Source organism: Mus caroli, unplaced genomic scaffold (genome assembly GCF_978045245.1).
Source record: "Mus caroli unplaced genomic scaffold, Mus_caroli_1 scaffold_2, whole genome shotgun sequence".
In the NCBI taxonomy this organism is placed as follows: Eukaryota; Metazoa; Chordata; class Mammalia; order Rodentia; family Muridae; genus Mus; species Mus caroli.
In genome coordinates, this window is record NW_028227257.1 from 143,704,397 (window position 1) to 143,725,928 (window position 21,532).

At 40.6% G+C, this 21,532-nt stretch overlaps 1 protein-coding gene and 1 pseudogene across 1 annotated transcript; both read right to left on the reverse strand.

Moving 5' to 3' along the window:
* Window positions 1-2,725: 2,725 nt before the first annotated feature.
* On the reverse strand, window positions 2,726-3,655 carry LOC110289444 (olfactory receptor 1L6-like). Its single transcript, XM_021155648.1, has one exon. It carries the CDS (start codon window positions 3,653-3,655, stop codon window positions 2,726-2,728), a length of 930 nt encoding a protein of 309 aa, XP_021011307.1.
* Window positions 3,656-14,935: 11,280 nt separating this feature from the next.
* LOC110289436 (nuclear pore complex protein Nup50-like) lies at window positions 14,936-19,707 on the reverse strand (annotated as a pseudogene).
* Window positions 19,708-21,532: the final 1,825 nt, after the last annotated feature.

A 21,532-nucleotide genomic window follows, 5' to 3' on the forward strand; every position in this document is an offset into this window, starting at 1 on the left:
TAGGGGAGTGGATGGGAGGGTATGGGGGACTTTTGGGATAGCATTGGAAATGTAAATGAGGAAAATACCTAATAAAAATATTTTTAAAAAAATGAAGTTTAAAATATTTTCTGGGTTTAGCTTATGCTGTAAATATCTTCCACAATCTTCTTGTACTCTTGTTCATGTTTCTTTACAGTGTGTGCCAAGGGGTAGAATTGTTCACCAGCTCATTGTTTGAGGCATTGGTTAAGACCTTCAGAGAATCAGATGCCAAACTGTAATCTCTGTCTCTCTCTCTCTGTCTCTCTGTCTCTGTCTCTGTCTCTGTCTCTGTCTTTCACACACATGTACACACACACACACACACACACACACACACACACACACACACGGGGGAATCTTGAGGGGTTTCTTCACATGATTATGGAAGCTAAATGGGGTCATGATTGTCTGAACATTAGAAACATAGATAATTCAATGTAGTCCATTTCTAAATGCCTGAGGAAAAGAGGAGCCAGTGTTGTAAATCCTGATCTAAGTTGGAAGGATTTGAGACTTGCCAGACACCATCTAGGAAAGGCTAAGGAATGCAAGTGAGTTTTCTGGATATAGTACACTCCTTTGCATGGTCTACTATGGGTAAACTTTTAGATGCAGTGTCCTTAGAGACTTTATACCAGGATTTGTTCTTGCTTCTGATATGCCTTTTCCTTTCACTATCACATAGCCTAATGATTCCTGGGTATTATCTCACCCTATTGGGCAGATTTCCTATAGCATCAATATGAAGATATACTTTCATATAGTAACGCTGTGCAGACACATTGATGATTTTATAATTCCTGATAATGACTTTATGGAATTCCTGAATTGATACAAGTAATTTCAAGCCCTCTATATTATAAAAAGCCACAAATAGAGCTCTGTAAACCTTCACATGTCAAGGGCTAGTTGCACTAGAAAAAGAAATCAGGCTTGGAACAAATTTATCCTCAAGGAAAACATTCCTTCTAGTTTAGTAGTGAGACCATTATTTGGAAACTAAGGGTCATAAACTGGGTATGGACAATCTATTGTAGGCACAAGAACAGAAAATAAATTAATGACTGGTTTATTTATTCAAAACTTTAAAACAATAGGACACTAGGCAGATAATTTTCTCTTTTTAAAACCATGCTAACTTGTACATAAAAATTATTGCTTTAAACTTATAATGAATTAATGGAGCTAGAAACACAATGAGTGTTTAGTGAGGTACTAGTCTTAATGGGGAGATGTGTAAATAATTATGCTATTATTCCTTAAGTCTTATCAATTTATGACATGAACTATTGCCTTAAACTTACTATGAACTTATGGAATGGGAAAGTGTTTAGAAAATCATGTAATCAACTATCCTGTTGTAATGGTTCTATCTGATAGTTGTATGAAGTAATATTTTAGAGCTAGTGTAAATACTGAGAACAGAAATGAAGGTTTGTTGGAGTTTATTTTTCTCTGTTTCATCAAGAATGTTTTTCTGAGAGTGTGTGACTCTTCTTTTCCTTTCCTTTCCTTTCCTTTCCTTTCCTTTCCTTTCCTTTCCTTTCCTTTCCTTTCCTTTCCTTTCCTTTCCTTTCCTTCCCTTCCCTTCCCTTCCCTTCCCTTCCCTTCCCTTCCCTTCCCTTCCCTTCCCTTCCCTTCCCTTCCCTTCCCTTCCCTTCCCTTCCCTTCCCTTCCCTTCCCTTCCCTTCCCTTCCCTTCCCTTCCCTTCCCTTCCCTTCCCTTCCCTTCCCTTCCCTTCCCTTCCCTTCCCTTCCCTTCCCTTCCCTTCCCTTCCCTTCCCTTCCCTTCCCTTCCCTTCCCTTCCCTTCCCTTCCCTTCCCTTCCCTTCCCTTCCCTTCCCTTCCCTTCCCTTCCCTTCCCTTCCCTTCCCTTCCCTTCCCTTCCCTTCCCTTCCCTTCCCTTCCCTTCCCTTCCCTTCCCTTTTTCTCTCTGGTTCAGAAAGGGTTAACAAACTCTGAGCCTCTCACTTGCCAATGAGGGGACCTTGAACCAGAGCAAAAAGACCGTGGTTTTGCTAGCTTCAGCTAGTTTCTGCAATTTTGTGATGTTTGAAATTCTGAGAAATTTTCAGAGGGTATATAAATGCTAGGGCTGTGAGAGTTGTGTTGGTGGTGGGGTGGTTGTTGTTCATTTAGTAAAGTTGGTTGCTATGTGTTAGTAGTCATACTCAAAGAATAAACAAAAGAAAATAAATTACTTCCAGGGAGTTTCCTAATCTCTTTCCACTGTATCCTTGTTTCTTTCCTATCTAGTGTTAGTGGGTGGACAGGGTAGGGGGCATTGTATAAAGGGTAGGAGAAAGAAGAACCCACAAAGTAGCAAAGACTAGGTGCAGAAAGGTTTGGTCATCGGAGCACCCTAGACTCTAAGTAGTTCTTCAAAATAGCCCCATGAGTCTCTGGAATGAACCTGTCTTAGTACATGTGCAATGCTCTAATATTCTATGATTGTCTAGAAACAGACATGCCACAAACACAGTTGATGAATGGTTGATTTAATTCCTACAAGTAGTGAAAAATACATATTCTTTTTTTTTTTTTTTCTTTTCGAGACAGGATTTCTTTGTGTAGCCCTGGCTGTCCTGGCACTCACTTTGTAGACCAGGCTGGCCTCGAACTCAGAAATCCGCCTGCCTCTGCCTCCCGAGTGCTGGGATTAAAGGCGTGCGCCACCACGCCCGGCCCAAAAAATACATATTCTACTCTGTTCTTTTAGCCAGTTTTCTCAAGGCCTGTTTCATGTCTTTGTTCCTAAGGCTGTAGATGAAAGGATTCAGCATGGGGGTAACTACTGTATAGATGACAGTGACCACTCGGTCCTTTGTCACTGAATAGGTGGATGAGGGGCGAATGTACACTGATATTATGGTTCCATAGAACAGTGCTACAACTGTGAGGTGGGACCCACAGGTAGAGAAAACTTTGTACCTTCCTTCCCCTGAGGGGACCCGCAGAACAGTCCGAGTGATATAGATATAAGAGACAACAATAAAGATAAAAGGGCTCATGATTACAACAGAGCCCTCTGTGAAGGCCAAGAGCTCATTGATAGAGGTGTCAGAGCAGGAGAGTGTCAGCAGTGGCTGGACATCACAAAAGAAGTGATGAATGACATTGGGTCCACAGAAAGAGAGGCGACCCATGAGAATTGTGTGGGTGAGGGAGTGAAGATGGGACACTGCCCAGGATGCCACCACCAGCAAGCGACAGCGCCTGGGACTCATGGCTGTGTTGTAATGAAGTGGATTGCAGATAGCAACATAGCGGTCAATGGCCATTGCAGCCAAAAGGAAACTGTCTGTAATGCCAAAGGCCACAAAGAAATACATTTGAGTGAGGCACTGGAAAAAGAGGATTGTCTTTCTCTGTGTCAGCAAGTTCACTAACATCTGTGGCACGATGACAGTGGTAAAGCAGATGTCCACCAGGGACAGGTTGGAGAGAAAGAAGTACATAGGAGTATGTAGTCGGGCATCTCTCTGGATGGATGCAATGATGACTGAGTTGCCAATCACATTGACCAGGTACATGGCAAGGAAGCTGGCAAAAAGCCATACCTGTTGTTTGGGGTTGCTGGTCAGTCCTAAAAGGAGGAATTCTGTCATGTGGCTCTGATTTTCCCGGAGCATCGCTGTCCTGCAAACAAAATATACATAAGGAATGTTAGATGTGCATTTTGGCTTGAAGTCTTCAGCCTGATGGAGGGCATTCCTCATGAGATATTCCAGTTCATGCATTGCACAAGGAAGCTGCTGATATTGGTTGCCATATAATCTGTAATATGACTTCATAGAACTGGCATCGTCGTGCTTTAGGTTCACTTCCAATTTTGTGACTAATTTTGTGGACTCAAATGAAGTGCTTCAACTCTTGTTCTTTGTCCAGAAGACAGTACTTATGGTAACTACATTCTGTTTCAATAATAGGAAAGGTATGTAGAAAATAGTCATTTTGTTCAATTTCCAAATGTGTATCTATGACATCTCTTTGCCCTGTCTTATTTCAGTTCTTTCTTCTTTGTGTAACATCAGTCAGTACTTAATGCTTCTGACCAGGGTTTTTCTCTCCTTTTGTAAAGAGATTAGGGGTCCCAGGATTTCTTTGCAAAAGTCCTATACACATTGTAGAAATGTGTTCCTGAGTCAAACTCTTCTTGAGGAAAAATACCATGTAATTCACTTGGTAAATTAAAATGTGGGGCTAAAGTTTAGGGTAGGAGTGGTTTGCTCTGGAAGGTTCACCTGTCAAGCAGGGTGAGTAACCATCTAAGGTGAGTGGGAAGGGAAAGAACTACTTCTTTTAGGACTCTGCTAATTAACATTGTGCTTGGTGTTTCACACAGATGGTATCTCATGTTCCAGAACGGACAATGCCAAACTTAGCTAGAGAGGAAAGAGGCAGAGAAAAAAGAGGCAGAGAAAAAAGCAAACCTAGGGTTAGGTATGGGATAATATATGAATGTGGAGATTGGATGTGGCATTGCCTCTAGGGATAAAAAGTATAACCTCAAAGTTGGGTTTTTAAAAATCTGGATTTGTAAGTTGAGTCTGAGAGACTAACACAGAGATATCAAAGCATAGAAGCCTCAGAAGCATTCTTAGCCAAAGGCTTAAGAATTCCAAAGACTTAGAGAAAGATCTCAGCACAAGAAGAACCTTATAACTTATAGGGAAATGACATAAAAAGTAGATAGAAAGTATACAGGAGCAAACACCTCAATAAATGTACTTTTTTTTTTTTTGGTAAAATATCCCATAAGTATCTATGTACTGATGAAACAAAAATGAAGGTTAGGTGTATGAATGCAAGCCTGTATCTCCAGGTGCTCATCATCGGTAAGAAGATCTTATATTAATTCCTTGGCCAGCCCAGGCAATTTAGTAAGACTTTGTATTTCAATAAAAATGTAAATTGGCTTCAGAATGTAACTCCATAATAGACTGCTTGTCTAGCATTCTTAAGGCTCTGGGTTCAATTTCTAAATGAAAAAAGAAACCTTACAAACCAAACCAAACAAAATAAAAGTAAAAAGCAGAAAAAACAATGTATCTATTATAATAAAAAATGTAGAAAGTGGGTCTGAGAAGATGGTTCAGCAGATAAGAGCTGTTCTCCCAGAGAACCTGAGTTCAATTCCCAGCACCTACATGGCAGCTCACAACTGTCTATGACTCATTTCCTGTGGATCTGACCCCCTCACAGACATATATGTAAGTCAAACAATAAATGTACATAAAATAAATAGATGAATACATAAATTATAAAAAATGTAGAAATCAAAGAGCTTTATAAAATATGGATTAGGAGGGAAATAGTAGTATGGGTAATAGTGAAGGAATTAAAGGGCATCAGATTTGCCAAAATGTGTTATAAGTGAGCAACAAAAAGCTGAACAACAACAAAGAATAAATAGAAAATACTTCTTTTGGAAATTAAGATGAACAAAGACTTTAATAACATGAAATAGTATGCTTTAGTGCAAGAACAGACTATAGACAAGTAGAATAATTTAGATTAAATGTAGATCAGAATACACTTAGAAGCTGAGTTGATTTAGGAGGGTGAATGCACTAGATTTTCCTGTAAGGTGTACAGCTTTACAGCCATGTTGGCTAGGATTACAGTGTCTGGCATTGGTTCCTATTGAGTCCTTAAGTCCAATTCAATAGCTGTTGGTTCCTAATCAAAACAAACAGATAAGTGCAGCTCTTACCCCTTAACAAAGAAACATCTTTTTGTAAGAGGTGAAATTCACTATAGAGGTGCATAACTGGTCATTGCAGAGAATAAGTGATTGAGTCCTACTTAGCACAGCTACATCACAACTTCCTACATCTAAAGATCATGGAGCATCTCTGAAAAAGGGGCAGAACGATTTTAAGGGCCAGAGGGTTAGAATGTCTGCTTCAAGGTAGTATTCTTTATATGGAAGGAACATTGCACCTATAAAATATCAATATTGTTACCTAAATAAGACCCGCATAATGATCATATTAATTGATATGCCAACATGGATGGGGAATTTCACAAAGCCTTAGCCCTAAATGGAGTTTCAGGTAGTTATACGATCTACCATGTGGGTGCTAGGAATTGAACTTGGGTCCTCTATAGGAGCAATCAGTTTTAATTTTTGAGCTATCAACCAGCCCCATATTTATTGTTTTTGACTTAGTCTTGTTTTAGAGTGATGTTCAAGAAGACAGATATAATTAAAAATTCCCTTCTGTAATTTAAATATCCCCAAACTCTAACTAGAATCTCAATGTACCACTGCCAACACAAGACTGACATTTATCTAAGAATTTATGATGGCTATAAGGAGCCACTGGGAGAGGTAATGTTTTGGTATGCTGGAAAAAACAGTTTACTATATCAAGAATAATTAGAATTAAAGTTATAATAGAGTTGGAATTCAAATAGAGTATGATTTACATACAATGTGGATTCTACAGAGCACACAGAAAATGAAATATCGGTGGATCTATGAATTCGAAGAGAAAGAACACTGGTCATAATGGTGTATGACTTTAATACCAGCAATCTGGAAGTAAAAGCAGGTGGATTCTGTGAATTTGAAGCCAGCCTGGTCTACATAGCGAGTTTCAGGATAGCCAGAGTTATATTGAAGAAGAAAAAGAAGAAAAAGGAGGAGAAGAGGAGTAAGAGGAGGAGGAGGAGGAAGAGGAGGAGAAGAAAGAGTAGGAGGAGTGGTGGGTGGGGTACTCAGACAACACACCCAATCGTTAAGAAAAACTAAAAAGAAAATCCAAGTTATTTACAATGTAATAGTAAATAAAACAGAAGCATTAAAGACTAGATGATGCTTGCAGTGCTTAACAGATGAGGTGCTAATATCCAGAGAGCTCAATGATCACCGTTCCTTCAGTAAGACAAATATAAGACCAATAGAAGGTGTGAGAAAGCTGAAAGGTTGGCAAGTACATGAATGGATGCTCAAATTCAGAGGTAATTTCAGAGGTGGATTAAAATAAGCAATATTTTCCTGTATTTACTTATTTGTTTATTTGTTTGTTTATTTATTTATCTTAGTAAATACTAGTGTGGAAGTTAAGGACATAGGCTGATAGGGATGTGGATATGTATGGACTCCTGTATACCCTTTGTGTAGTCTGGTACACTGTAATAAAGACCAAATAGGCTTTCAGTATTTCCTCACCCAGAAGTTCTCCTACATGTAGTTTCAAGGGAGATGTAGCCATAGGGTAACTCACAGATAAAAATATTCTGTGCTGTCATTTGTTTGAGGCAGTCTAGTTGTCTATTGTGGATTTGGTTTAATGCTTACATTATGGGTTTCCAAAATTGAATAGGAATCCCACACGTGAGATGCTGAGGGTCCCTGACCCCAGCTGGTCCTGACTAGTAGTAAATAAAGTTGCTAGTGGTCAATGGCTGGGCAAGGATACAGAGGCAGGACTTTAGGATTTGCAGGCAATGGGACTGGAGAAGGAGAACTGCCATGCTGGGGAAGAAGAAAGATCAGGCCGGGGAGTGCAGGACAGGGAGATAGCCAACAAGTGTCAGGGATCATGGCCTAGGAGAACTGCAGTCTAGGATGGCCAGGATGGAATATAGGTTTTAGTAAGTAATAATTCAGGAATATTGGAGGGGAGAGTGCGATAACTGGGTGGAGGTTTGAGAGTGGCCTTGCCATTGAGCTGCTGTGGATTTGAGAATCCACAACATTTTGGAGGTAGTGAGGAACTTGGTGAGTAGAGCAGATTAATCAACTACTGCTACAGTCTATCACTGGGCAAATAAATGTGACAGAACCACACTACAGAGCTATTTATCAACAATGGACTAGAATTTCCCAGAGCAACAATGATGGATTTTAAGAAGAAATACACATTTTGGGAGAAAAGAATATGGAAATGAATGAGAGTCACAGCACAACATGCTTCATGTAAGTTAAAATGAAGTACAGTAACGGCCTTACCTGCACGTAGATGGACATTACACACATTAGAATCAAGGAGTAGTAGGAGCCAGTATACACATGTTCATAGGTAAGCAAGAGCAGAGAGAAACAAATAAAATTAAACTGGTACAGTACTGGTACCATGTGGCTAATTCAATTCTTTGTATTCAAAGTCTGTATAGGAAAAATAATCTCACTTAGACTCTCCCTAACCCTTACCCTAACCCTTACCCTTACCCCAAATCTGACCCTTACACTTACCTTTAAACTTATCCTTTACCTTATCCTTACCTATATCCCTACACCTGTCCCTACAAAAACCCCCAACCACAAATTCTACACCTACACTTACCTTTACCCTAACCCTAAACATAAATCTAAACTTAAAACTAAACCTATTCCTAATGCCAACTCCTTACACGAACCCTAAACCTAATCCTTATCTTTACCCAAAACCTAACCCACATCCCAACCCTATCCCCAGTCCTATATCTTACTCTTCCATTTACTCACACCCTTATCCCATACCTTACCCTATTGCTATCCTGACCCCTCCCCCTCCTCCTATACACACCCCTACTTCTATATCTATACCTTCCCTTACCCCTATACTTACCACAAACCCATTGTTATCCTTACCTATATACCTTTGTTATCCTTACCTATATACCTTACCCCAATCCAACCCAACCGCAACATCCTCTACCCCAAAGTCAACTCCAACCCCTACCCCTAAGCTTAACCTTACTCTGACCATTACCATAACACTAACCCAAATCATGACCCTAACCCTTATACTTGCCCTAACCCTAAACATTACCCTAACACTAGTCCTATCCATAATAAGCTTACTTACTGGAACCCTAACTCTATAAAAGACCATTTGTTTCCTATTTAAAACAATCATGGGCAGTTTCTTTGTACATGCATTAGGGAGATTAGGACAGTCAGTGTGCACATGTGCTAATACAGTAATTTTTAGGAGACAGGGAACCTGTAGTGTCTTCATTAAAATACACATGCCAAAGTGTGGGAAAGTAACAAAGAACAATGTCCTATTAGTAAACCCAAGCTACTTCCAGAGTAGAGTTACTAAATGCAGATTCAGCTCATAAAAATACATTAAGTTTTAGGGAAAAGATTATATAACATACTTACCCTTGCTTTACCGTTACTTAATCTTATCCTTACCCTTACACTATACTTGCCTGTAACCTTAAAATTACCCTTACTCCTTACCTTACTGTTACACACTACCCCTCCCCTTCCACTGCCCCTTTCTCCAGACCTACCCCAACCCCAAACCTAACCCCAACACAGACTCTTACCCCTACCACTACCTCTACTTCTATAACTTTCTCTATTTCTACCCCTAACACCAATCCTACTCCTACCACTAACTCTACTGCTACAGCTTTTCTTACCAACTGCCTTACCATTACCTTTGCACTTACACTGACCCCTACCTAATTCCTAAGCTTACCTTTGTTCCTATCCCTACCCCATATACCCTTATGCATCTAACCCTATCCTTACACTTATACTTAACCTAACCCTAATCTGGACCTTAACCCTAATGCTAACACTTACCCATACTTAATCTTACCCTAACCCCAACTCTAACCCGAGGTAATCCCAAGCCTACCCTTAACCCTACACTTTAACCAACACCTAAACCTAGCCCACCTTTACCTTTACCCCAACCTCTACACCTATACTTCAGAAATACTCCTACCTCTATCCTTAACCCCAACACTAATCTTTACTATTACCCTTACTCTATCCCAAACCCTAATTCTAACTCTAACCCTTACCATAGTCCTAACCCTATCCCTAAACCTAACCCAAATCCTATCCCTAACCCTAAACATAAACCTAACCATAACCCTGAAAAAAAACCCCTAAGTTTCCTATAGAAAAAAGAAAAAGAATGTCAAGTCTTAAATAGAACTCAGAGGATTTCTTTTTCCATTTTGTTCCTTAGAGCATCAGCCTACCAGGAACAGAGGTACCAAGCCATCCAGCTCAAGTATGGTAAGTAAGGAGAGTCTGCCGTCTTCTAAACCATAACCTTTGATACTTTGAAATCTACATAAGATGGATTGAAATTTAAGAGTGGAACCTACTAAGCCTGGGTTCAGAAGCTAACCAACCTCTTCTTAGAGGACATCACTGCTTCCTGGTGATATTGGTGTCCTTCTTTTTTAGGCTAATTGATCCAGAATCCACTCAAGTTTGGGCTCCATTTCAGGATACTAGGGACAAAGAGGAACCTCCCCATGTGGTAAAGCATTTCAGGTTACAATGTAAAATTATGGGGAGCAGAATATAACATGTGACTCCTGGACTAATATTATGAACTATCTTAGAACTTGTCTATTTCATGTTTCCAATGTGCTCCCTCTGGGACCCAGGGAGCCTCTGGGAAGGACTACGAGGCTGATAGAAATGCTGCACAGAAAGGTTCTAGGTGTTTTCTTTAACTGTGGAAATTCTATTTATATATTTCATGTATTGGGTGACCACATAAGATATAGTATGAGGAAAAATTAAAATAATATGCTTTTTGTCTGTTTTAAGCAAGATTCTTAGGCTGCCATCTCGGCTGGCCTCAGATTTGCTTTGTGGCCCAGAATATCCTCAAATTCTTGATACTCTTCTTGATTATAGGCGTGCATCACTGTGCCAGGTGATATTAATATGTTTAATTTAATAGAAAGAAATTGAAGTTCAGTGAGGGAATGATTTCCCTGAGGAAAGATATCACTTAGAATATTATGACAATTCAGCCTCACCAGAAGTTTTCTCTCTTGCATGAGCACACGGTTCATGTTTCTCTGAAGGTGTTTAGAGGTTGGGATGAGGCCAGAGAATCTGGAGCTTTCCCCAGCAGTTCTGGTTTTAGAGACAAGTAGATAGGGTTGGGCTTAGAGAAGCTGGATTTTGCCTGTCATCTTTGTGACTTCTACCATTTTTCTTACAACGTATTGAGGCTTTTATTAAAATCAAATGCTTCATGTGTTATGTAAGTATGAAGACTGTAGTATTAGATTAAGGATCATGCTTCAAATCTAGGAAGCCTAGGTAAACAGCTTGTTCAGCCATGTTCAGCCCCAAATTTCATACTTGTAAAAAGAGGGCATCATAAACATAAATAATTTCCATCCATAACAGGCCATGATTATAGAACTTGTGGGTTGTAGTGGGGTTAAAGATAACAAACACTTACTCAGATAAAGGTTGATGACCTCCAGGGTGCCCAATTAAGCGTTCAGGCATCTCCACATCAGTATCATTGGCAGTGGTGATTACAAGAAGAGGGGATTTGAAGACAGGGCTTTTATGTCAGAAAGTAAAAGGCTTTTCAGGATTGATGTGTGAGATGACACCTTTTGAGTTTGTGTGTGTGTGTGTGTGTGTGTGTGCATGTGTGTGTGCACATGTAGAGAGCACATTTATCTTTGTCTTTTCACCACTCTTCTCTCTTCCTTTAGAGTAATAATCTTTCAAATGTGGCTCCAGACATGAGGAATGAAGGGGTGGGGACCTGGAAAGAGATTATTTACCCTTCACATGACCTCACTCCAAGGAGACAATTTTTCCATCTACCAACCCCAGGGATCTCATTAAGAAGGGAGACTTATGAGAGTAGACCCCATGAAACCTCAGGATTCACAAGTTTCTTCACATTTCAAATAATTAGTGGTTTGCTGTTATTGAGATTTTGAAGAAAACTGAGGTACACGGAAAAGGGTTAGGCCTGGGGATGTTGCCAAAGGATATCTACTGCTGTGAGGAAAATTCTGGGAGTGGATATCCCTGGACTTGAGTCAGTTAATGAGAAGCTGTGATTTGGGGCAAACTTGTAGTTTCTCTAGATTCAAGGTCTTCATCTAGAGGTTTACTAATATAAGTTGTAAGACAAGGTTGCCTGGAGAATCAAACAGCCTCAGAGACAAGAACATGGTCACATTATGGCATCAACTGAGAAGTTATGTAACACTCTGTGCAGACATTTAAAAGTATAGTGTTCTTTATATTTTCATATATTTTTAAAATTTGAGATTATAGTATATAATTACACCACTTCCCCCTTTCTTTTCTTTCTCTAGCACCTCTCATGTACCCCCTTGCTCTTTATTCAAATTCATGGCCTCTTTTTCTTTAATTTTTGTCTACACACACATTCCTAAATTCTTAACCACAATTTTCTCAGTTTATATAATGTTATTTTATGTACATTTTCAGGGCTGACCATTTGGTATTGGATAACCAGCTGGTGCGCCTTTCCTTGTGGAAGACTATTTTCTCCCATACTGAACAATCCTTAGGTGCCTGTAGCTTTTTTTTTTTTGGCTAGGATTGTCTTATTGTAAGTGATTCCTCTTCAAATATGCTAATATTGGAAATTAATATAGTTAGTAGGTCTTCCAGTAGTTAATATGTTTATTGGTGTTGTATTTTATCAGGTCATGTTTAGGTAGCCATGTTGGTAAGACTTACTTCATTAGTATAGTTTCTCTGACATTTCTAGGTGACATAGTCTCACAGCTAACTTATTGTTCCTCTGGCTCTTCAATCTTTATTGCTCCTCTTTCTGAAATGATTCCCTAGATACAGGATATGTGTTATAGATGTACCAATTGGGACTGGGCTCCACAACTGTGTAATTTGATCAGTTGTAGTTTTATGTAATTGTTGCCATCTGTTGCAAAGAGAAGTTTTCTTGATTGAAGGATGAGAACTACGCTTATCTATGGGTAAAAGAATAAATAAGTATTTATATTTAGGGGTTATGCTAGTTTATTAAAGTGATATTGTGGGTTCTCATACAAAATGTATGACAATATTAGCCTAGAGTAGTTGGCTACTTTCTGGTACTAGGCATTCTTTCCATCTTGATGAGTCAGTGTTGAAAACTAAAAACGGGGGCCCTGGGGAAGGGGGGAGGAAGACCCACACCCCACCAGAGTTTTACCTATTCTCTGGTCTGTCAGGCATGGGAGGGCTTCTATCAACCTTCCACTCATTACTGGGTGGGCATTCAAGCCTCTGACTCACTCTTCAGGGGGTGGCCAAGGGGCAGCCCTACCTGGGATCCCTGGAGCTACTTTGCTAAAGCCACCAGGGTTATAGGAGAGAGGGATGAGGGAAGAGGTTCCCAATACTGACCAGAGTGAGTGCAACAGATCTTGATGAGCAGAGACTCTATAGTTTTAGAGCTTTATTATAGAAATGCAGGAGGAAAGAGAGGAGGGAGGGAGGTAGGGAGGGAGGGAGGTAGGGAGGGAGGGAGGGAGAGAGAGAGAGAAGGCTAGAGAGAAAGATAGTAAGGCAGAAAGAGGAGAGGAGAAGACAAAGAGAGAGGAGAGAGGAGAGAAAACAAAGAGAGAGGAGAGAGGGGATGAGAGTGAGGGTTAAGAGGGAGACAAGTAAGAGAGTGAGAAGTAAGAGGTAAGAGAGCAAGCAGGGACTGAACAGACGTTTTTTATGGTCTTCACTGTTGCTAGGTAACTGGGGAGGAGTTTAACCTGAAGGTCAGAAGCTTGGGCCATTGCCTACATGACTTCTAGCCATGCTTCTCTTGGGGGGGGGGAGCGTGGGGGGGCAATAACTTAGGCAGGAGTCAGAGTTCCAGGAGCATAAGGGAACACCTACTCTGTCATGTAGGTGAATTATCACCCTTCAGGGTTTAGACCTCAGCTCAACTGGAGACCAGCCTGCAAATCCCCACAAGTCAGTCTTAAGTTCCTTTATAAAGCTGTTGGTTACTGCTAAGATAAGTGTGCCACTACTGTACCCCTATGGTTATCATGCCAGTCTGGACTCCTTTATTCCCCTCTCTATTGTTGTGGTTCATAGGAGTAATAGCTGTGTAGGACTGTTGGTTGTTTTCTTCTTAAGAAAACTTGCATGATGTCTTCTGGTACCATAAGAACTAATTTGCAGGGACAAGGCTTTTGGTTCATCCAGCTCAGGCCCTTTTGCCTTGTATCTGAAGTGCATGGTGTCTTTAGCATTAGAAACATACCTTTGATCTCTGTGGGGGTAATGAATGATGTCTTGCACAACTCTGACCAATAACTCATAAGAAGGCTTTTCACATCAATGTTGGGAGTTTTGTTAGAGAGTCTTGGGTAGAGCATTGTCCGCCCAGATGGGAAGTTTGGATATTTTCTTTATTTAAATTTCATATGCTATCCCCTTTCCAGATTTACTCCCAAGCCCCCTATTTCTATGAGGGTGTTACCTCACCCACCCATCCACTCCTGCCTGTCTACCCTCAAATTCCCCTACACTGGGACATTGAGTCTCAGGACCAAGGGCCTCTCCTCCCATTGATACCAGAAAAGTACATCCTCTGCTACATATGCAGCTGGAGCCATGAGTCCCTCCATGTCTACTCCTTGGTTGGTGGTTTAATCCCTGGGAGCTCTGGGGGTTCTGGTTGGTTGATATTGTTGTCCTTCCTATGGGGTTGCAAACCCCCTCAGCTCCTTCAATTCTTTCTCTAACTCATCCATTGGGGACCCTGTGCTCAGTTCAATGGTTGGCTGCAAGAATCTGCCTTTATATTTGTCAGGCTCTGGCAGAGCCTCTCAGGAGACAGCTATATCAGGCTCCTGTCAGCAAGCACTTCTTGGTGCCACAATAGTGTCTGGGTTTGGCGACTTTATACGAGATGGATCCCAGGTGGGGAAGTATCTGGATAGCCTTTCCTTCAGTCTCTGCTCTACACTTTGTCTCTGTATTTGCTCCCATGAATATTTTGTTCTCCTTTCTAAGAGGGACTAAAGCACCAACACTTTGGTCTTCATATGGAAATTTTTATTTGAGCTACACGTGAATATTTATATGTAGACTTATCTGTACTATAAGTAGATAGTGTATTCTTTTTTTTTTTTTTGACACACTGAAAAGATTTATTGGCCTTAATCTTCCTCACAAAAGTTCAAGTTGCCTAGAAGTTCTCAGAATGTCACAGTAGAAGAGGAAAGAATGTGACTAAGTTAGGGACAGAGGGGAAGCAGCAACGTGGCAACATGCCTTGGTCAGCCTCAGTGCTCAGGCATCCTTTTTCTGCAGTAAATTCTTGTGCAATTTATCGGCATCCTTGCTCGTCTTCACCCGAATCAGCATGGTGACCGGGAGAGTGGGCTGCCTCTCATCAAGTGTGGGGGTGGGGACACAGATGATAAGGACATTGTGTTTTCCTGTTCAGGTACACGGCATATTGGGTGGAATCAGAACATTCAGCAGTACGTTGCCTAGGTTGGTGTCTGCCCGCACCAAGAGCTGGGTCTTCTGAGTTGCTGTGGGTTTAAAATGCAGGGTCCCAGAGTGGTTGTACAAGCTTGCAATCCCACCAACAATGGAGGAGCGTTCCTCTTTCTCCACATCCTCGCCAGCATCTGCTGTCACCTGAATTTTTGATCTTAGCCATTCTGACTGGTGTGAGGTGGAATCTCAGGGTTGTTTTGATTTGCATTTCCCTGATGATTAAGGATGTTGAACATTTTTTCAGGTGCTTCTCTGCCATTCGGTATTCCTCAGGTGAGAATTCTTTGTTCAGTTCTGAGCCCCATTTTTTAATGGGGTTATTTGACTTTCTGGAGTCCACCTTCTTGAGTTCTTTATATATATTGGATATTAGTCCCTTATCTGATTTAGGATAGGTGAAGATCCTTTCCCAATCTGTTGGTGGTTTTTTTGTCTTATTGATGGTGTCTTTAGCCTTGCAGAAGCTTTGTAGTTTCATGAGGTCCCACTTGTCAATTCTCGATCTTACAGCACAAGCCATTACTGTTCTATTCAGGAATTTTTCCCCTGTGCCCATATCTTCAAGGCTTTTCCCCACTTTCTCCTCTATAAGTTTCAGTGTCTCTGGTTTTATGTGAAGTTCCTTGATCCACTTAGACTTGACCTTAGTACAAGGAGATAGGAATGAATCGATTCGCATTCTTTTACATGTTAACAACCAGTTGTGCCAGCACCATTTGTTGAAAATGCTGTCTTTCTTCCACTGGATATTTTTAGCTCCCTTGTCGAAGATCAAGTGACCGTAGGTGTGTGGGTTCATTTCTGGGTCTTCAATTCTATTCCATTGGTCTATTTGTCTGTCACTATACCAGTACCATGCAGTTTTTATCACAATTGCTCTGTAGTAGAGCTTTAGGTCCCGCATGGTGATTCCACCAGAGGTTCTTTTATCCTTGAGAAGAGTTTTTGCTATCCTAGGTTTTTTGTTATTCCAGATGAATTTGCAGATTGCACTTTCTAATTCGTTGAAGAATTGATTTGGAATTTTGATGGGGATTGCATTGAATCTGTAGATTGCTTTTGGCAAGATAGCCATTTTTACAATGTTGATCCTGCCAATCCATGAGCATGGGAGATCTTTCCATCTTCTGAGATCTTCTATAATTTCTTTCTTCAGAGACTTGAAGTTTTTATTATACAGATCTTTCACTTCCTTAGTTAGAGTCACGCCAAGATATTTAATATTATTTGTGACTATTGAGAAGGGTGTTGTTTCCCTAATTTCTTTCTCAGCCTGTTTATTCTTTGTGTAGAGAAAGGCCATTGATTTGTTTGAGTTAATTTTATATCCAGCTACTTCACCGAAGCTGTTTATCAGGCTTAGGAGTTCTCTGGTGGAATTTTTAGGGTCACTTATATATACTATCATATCATCTGCAAAGAGTGATATTTTGACTTCATCTTTTCCAATTTGTATCCCTTTGATCTCCTTTTGTTGTCGAATTGCTCTGGCTAGGACTTCAAGTACAATGTTGAATAGGTATGGAGAAAGTGGACAGCCTTGTCTAGTCCCTGATTTTAGAGGGATTGCTTCAAGCTTCTCACCATTTACTTTGATGTTGGCTACTGGTTTGCTGTAGATTGCTTTTATCATGTTTAGGTATGGGCCTTGAATTCCTGATCTTTCCAAGACTTTTATCATGAATGGGTGTTGGATCTTGTCAAATGCTTTTTCCGCATCTAACGAGATGACCATGTGGTTTTTGTTTTTGAGTTTGTTTATATAGTGGATTACGTTGATGGATTTCCGTATATTGAACCATCCCTGCATCCCTGGGATGAAACCTACTTGGTCAGGATGGATGATTGTTTTGATGTGTTCTTGGATTCGGTTAGCAAGAACTTTATTGAGGATTTTTGCATCAATATTCATAAGGGATATTGGTCTGAAGTTTTCTATCTTTGTTGGGTCTTTTTGTGGTTTAGGTATCAGAGTAATTGTGGCTTCATAGAATGAGTTGGGTAGAGTACCTTCTGTTTCTATTTTGTGGAATAGTTTGTGAAGAACTGGGATTAGATCTTCTTTGAAGGTCTGATAGAACTCTGCACTAAACCAGTCTGGCAGTTCCTCAGAAAATTGGACATAGTACTACCGGAGGATCCAGCAATACCTCTCCTGGGCATATATCCAGAAGATGTCCCAACCGGTAAAAAGGACACATGCTCCACTATGTTCATAGCAGCCCTATTTATAATAGCCAGAAGCTGGAAAGAACCCAGATGTCCCTCAACAGAGGAATGGATACAGATATTATGGTACATTTACACAATGGAGTACTACTCAGCTATTAAAAAGAATGAATTTATGAAATTCCTAGCCAAATGGATGGACCTGGAGGGCATCATCTTGAGTGAAGTAACACAATCACAAAAGAACTCACACAATATGTATTCACTGATAAGTGGATATTAGCCCAAAACTTAGGATACCCAAGATATAAGATACAATTTGCTAAACACATGAAACTCAAGAAGAATGAAGACCAAAGTGTGGACACTGTGTACCTTCTTAGAATTGGGAACAAAACACCTAGGGAAGGAGTTACAGAGACAAAGTTCGTAACTGTGATGAAAGGATGGACCATTTAGAGACTGCTGTATCCAGGGATCCATCCCATAATCAGCTTCTAAACGCTGACACCATTGCATACACTAGCAAGATTTTGCTGAAAGGACCCAAATATAGCTGTCTCTTGTGAGACGATGCCGGGGCCTAGCAAACACAGGAGTGGATGTTCACAGTCAGCTATTGGATGTATCACAGGGCTCCCAATGGAGAAGCTAGAGAAAGTACCCAAGGAGCTAAAGGGATCTGCAACCCTATTGTTGGAACAACATGATGTACTAACCAGAACCCCGGAGCTCTTGTCTCTAGCTGCATATGTATCGAAAGATGACCTAGTCGGCCATCAATGGAAAGAGAGGCCCATTGGTCGGGCAAACTTTATATGCCCCAATATAGGGGAATGCCAGGGCCAAAAGAGTGGGAATGGGTGGGTAGGGAAGTGGGGGGCGCTATGGGGGACTTTTGGGATAGCATTGGAAATGTAATTGAGGAAAATATGTAATAAAAATATTAAAAATTAAAAAAAAATAAATAAAAAAAATTGAAAAAAAATGCAGGGTCCCCACACCCTTCTCTTTAAATTTATTGTCTTTCTTGTAAAATAATTTACATTTTTGGAGTAGAAAGCATCCTCTTCCTTTACTTCCGTTACCACTACCTTCGGTGGGTCGTCATTCTCTTCTTCTTCACCATCTCTGCACTCACTGCTGCTGCCTCCTGCCTGACTCTCGGATGCTTTAGCAGAGAACGGTGAAGAGGCTGCTTTACTCTGGGCAGCAGCTTTACCAAATAAACTAGAGTTTCCAGCAGAGAATGAAAACCCAGTTAGGGAGCCAGAGCTTAACGCGTCCCAAAACTGCTGAAACTAAACGAGGCACTTGTTGCTCCTTGTGCTGCGTCCGATTTCTTTTCTGCTGTAAACTCCACCTTTTCAGATGTGTCCTCCGCTTTGTTGCCATGAAATGAAAATGGTGAATCTTGCTGTAGTTTTGTTGAACCAAAAATGGAAGGAGGCTCCATTCCAACCGTCGCCCTGTCTGTCTGTCTCTCAGAACTGCTGCCACCTCCATTCTCAAGCTGTTTCTCGATGGACCGTCGCCAAGTATTTCTCATAGTCTTTAAAAATGGGTGTCAGGTCACAAAGCGGGTTTGTGTTCACCGCTTCACTATCCAATCCGTGATGGAGCAGTTCAAGCCAGCCAGCTGCTTGTGATAGGCATTCCCAGTGCAGGCAGTACTAGACGCAGGGCCAGAGGAGCGTGGCTGATTGCTGCTATTGCATTTGGGACTCGAAATCTTTTTAATCACAAAGGTAGTAGGGCCATTCACAGCAAAAGAACCAAAGGCTGCCTTGGGCTCTGCTGCTGTCTTTACACTGGAGAAGGGCGTGGCATTGTCTGTGCTCTTTCCATTTGTCAGTCTTTCCAGAGGCTTTCCTCCAGAGCCACCAAATCCATAAAACCCTCCTCCTACGGAAGGCACAACCAAACCTTTGAAACCCTTTTTTTTTTTTTTTTGTTTTTGTTTTTGTTTTTGTTTTTTTTTGTTTTTTGAGACAGGGTTTCTCTGTGTAGTCGTGGCTGTCCTGGAACTCACTCTGTAGCCCAGGTTAGCCTCGAACTCAGAAATCCGCCTGCCTCTGCCTCCCAAGTGCTGGGATTAAAGGCGTGTGCCACTTTAAAGGCTCCTCCGCTATCAGATTCAAATCCAACGTTTCTACACTTTCCCTTCTTTACGGCTCTGCTCTTCATGACTTCCTCACTGGCCACTGAGAATGTTCCCATCTCTTCAACTTCGTCTTCTTCATCTCAGTTCCTTTCAGTTAACTCCTTCTCCACAACTCTCTTCGCCATTTTTGTGAACCTTGACTGCTGCCGCAGATCACGCTGGAGTCCTGGCGCTGTGGCGAGCAGGGCCCAGGTGGGAGTCGCCGCTGCTGGGAGATTCCTGTGCTTCGAGCGGCTCCGGGGACTTCGTGATCAGCAGAACTTTGAGTTCTGTGTGATTCTGAGTCTGACACTGAGGATAAGAAGAGACATCCGCTCAGCCTGAAGCTGCTACAGAACGGTGAAGAGAGCGCCTGGGGCCGCCATCTTGTAACTTGAACGCGATAGTGTATTCTTTATAATGTTTTCATATTCTGGCTGTGATTTTACCTCTTCCCCCATTTTTTTTCTGTTTTTTATCTCCATATCTCTAATTTGATCCTCTTTTTATTCACATTCCCCATCAGATCTCTTGTAATTTGATATTCCTCTCTCTATTGCTTCCCACCCCATACTCTCATTTTACTTTCCTGCTTTCCACAGTTACTCCAGGTTATACATGTCCATCTGAGAAACTGGAGCTAGGAACATTAGATGACAGAGAACCTGTGCTTGTTTTTCTAGATCTGGTTTATCTCACTCAATATTATCTTTTCTAGGTCCATTAACTTACCTTCAGACTTCACAATTAGGAGTATTCTATAGCATATATGTACCATATTTTCATTATCTAGTTGTCAATTGAAGGTGTTGATTTTTATGGATATAGGTTCAAATCTAGAGATACCTTATTTTTATAACTTTTACTCATTCTTGTTTGTTGGGGAAAGACTACATCAGAGTATTTCTTTAATGTTTTCCTGGTGTTTTATGCTCCAAGGTACTTATCATCAGATGTTGGCTATCCTTATCCCTTGTTCTGGTGATGGCGACCCAGTTGTTTCTCTACTGATCCAATGGCTCCATGAGGTTAGGATTAATCATGTCTCATCTGTGAAATTGCTATGCTTTTATTGAGAAAAACAAATCTAGCACTGATGGTAGAGTGAGGCTGGGCTAAACAAATAAATTACTGTTCTGACGGCCAAAGGGCTTAGCTTTATAAGATAATGGGAGATATGATTAAGAATTTATTTATTTGATGAATTCCAGGACTTACATTTTAAAATGTCCCATACTGAACTGAGCATTAAAAATTTATCACATTAATAGATTACTTGGGAATTGTACAAATCTTGTCGATGGCATTATTTCACTGGGAATTGTACAAATATTATAGATGGCATTATGGAACTAAGAGCTAGGTGGGATATAAATGAATTCCAGGTGAACCTGTACAGATATGAAAGCTAGTGTAAGTTTCATTTCATTTCTTACTTGATGGTTATTTCCTGATTACTGGAAGATGACAAAGAGAGCAATGGCAGGAACCTTGATGTTACAACTTAGCCTTTCCTGTGTTCCATCCCATCCCATATATTTCTTACTACATCTTTAATGCCAAGTGTCTTATGTGATACTATTAAAAAAGTTTCTGATCCAGAAGAACTGGCATTTGTGAGATTTTAATGAATTTGAGAAAGACGGAGATAGATAAATGGATGGATGGATTGATAGATGAATACATGAAAAGATGGATAGAAAGATGATGGATAGCTGGCTGGCTAGCTAGATTGATGAACAGGTAGATGGATATATGCTCTGATAGATGAATAAATGAATGGATGAATATGTAGAAGATGGATAAATGAGTGGAGATGAATCAATAGATGGATAGATAGGTGGAAATGGATAGATGATAGACACGTAGATGATAAATAAAATGAGAATTTGTGTATTATTACAGTTCTGTAATTGTCATTAATATTGTCACTAAATACTTCTTGGTGCCTTATAAGAACATAGTCAGATC

Bases quoted from the DNA above. Each gene is read 5' to 3' on its own strand.
- LOC110289444 (XM_021155648.1), bottom strand. From the start codon at position 3,655: ATGCTCCGGGAAAATCAGAGCCACATGACAGAATTCCTCCTTTTAGGA.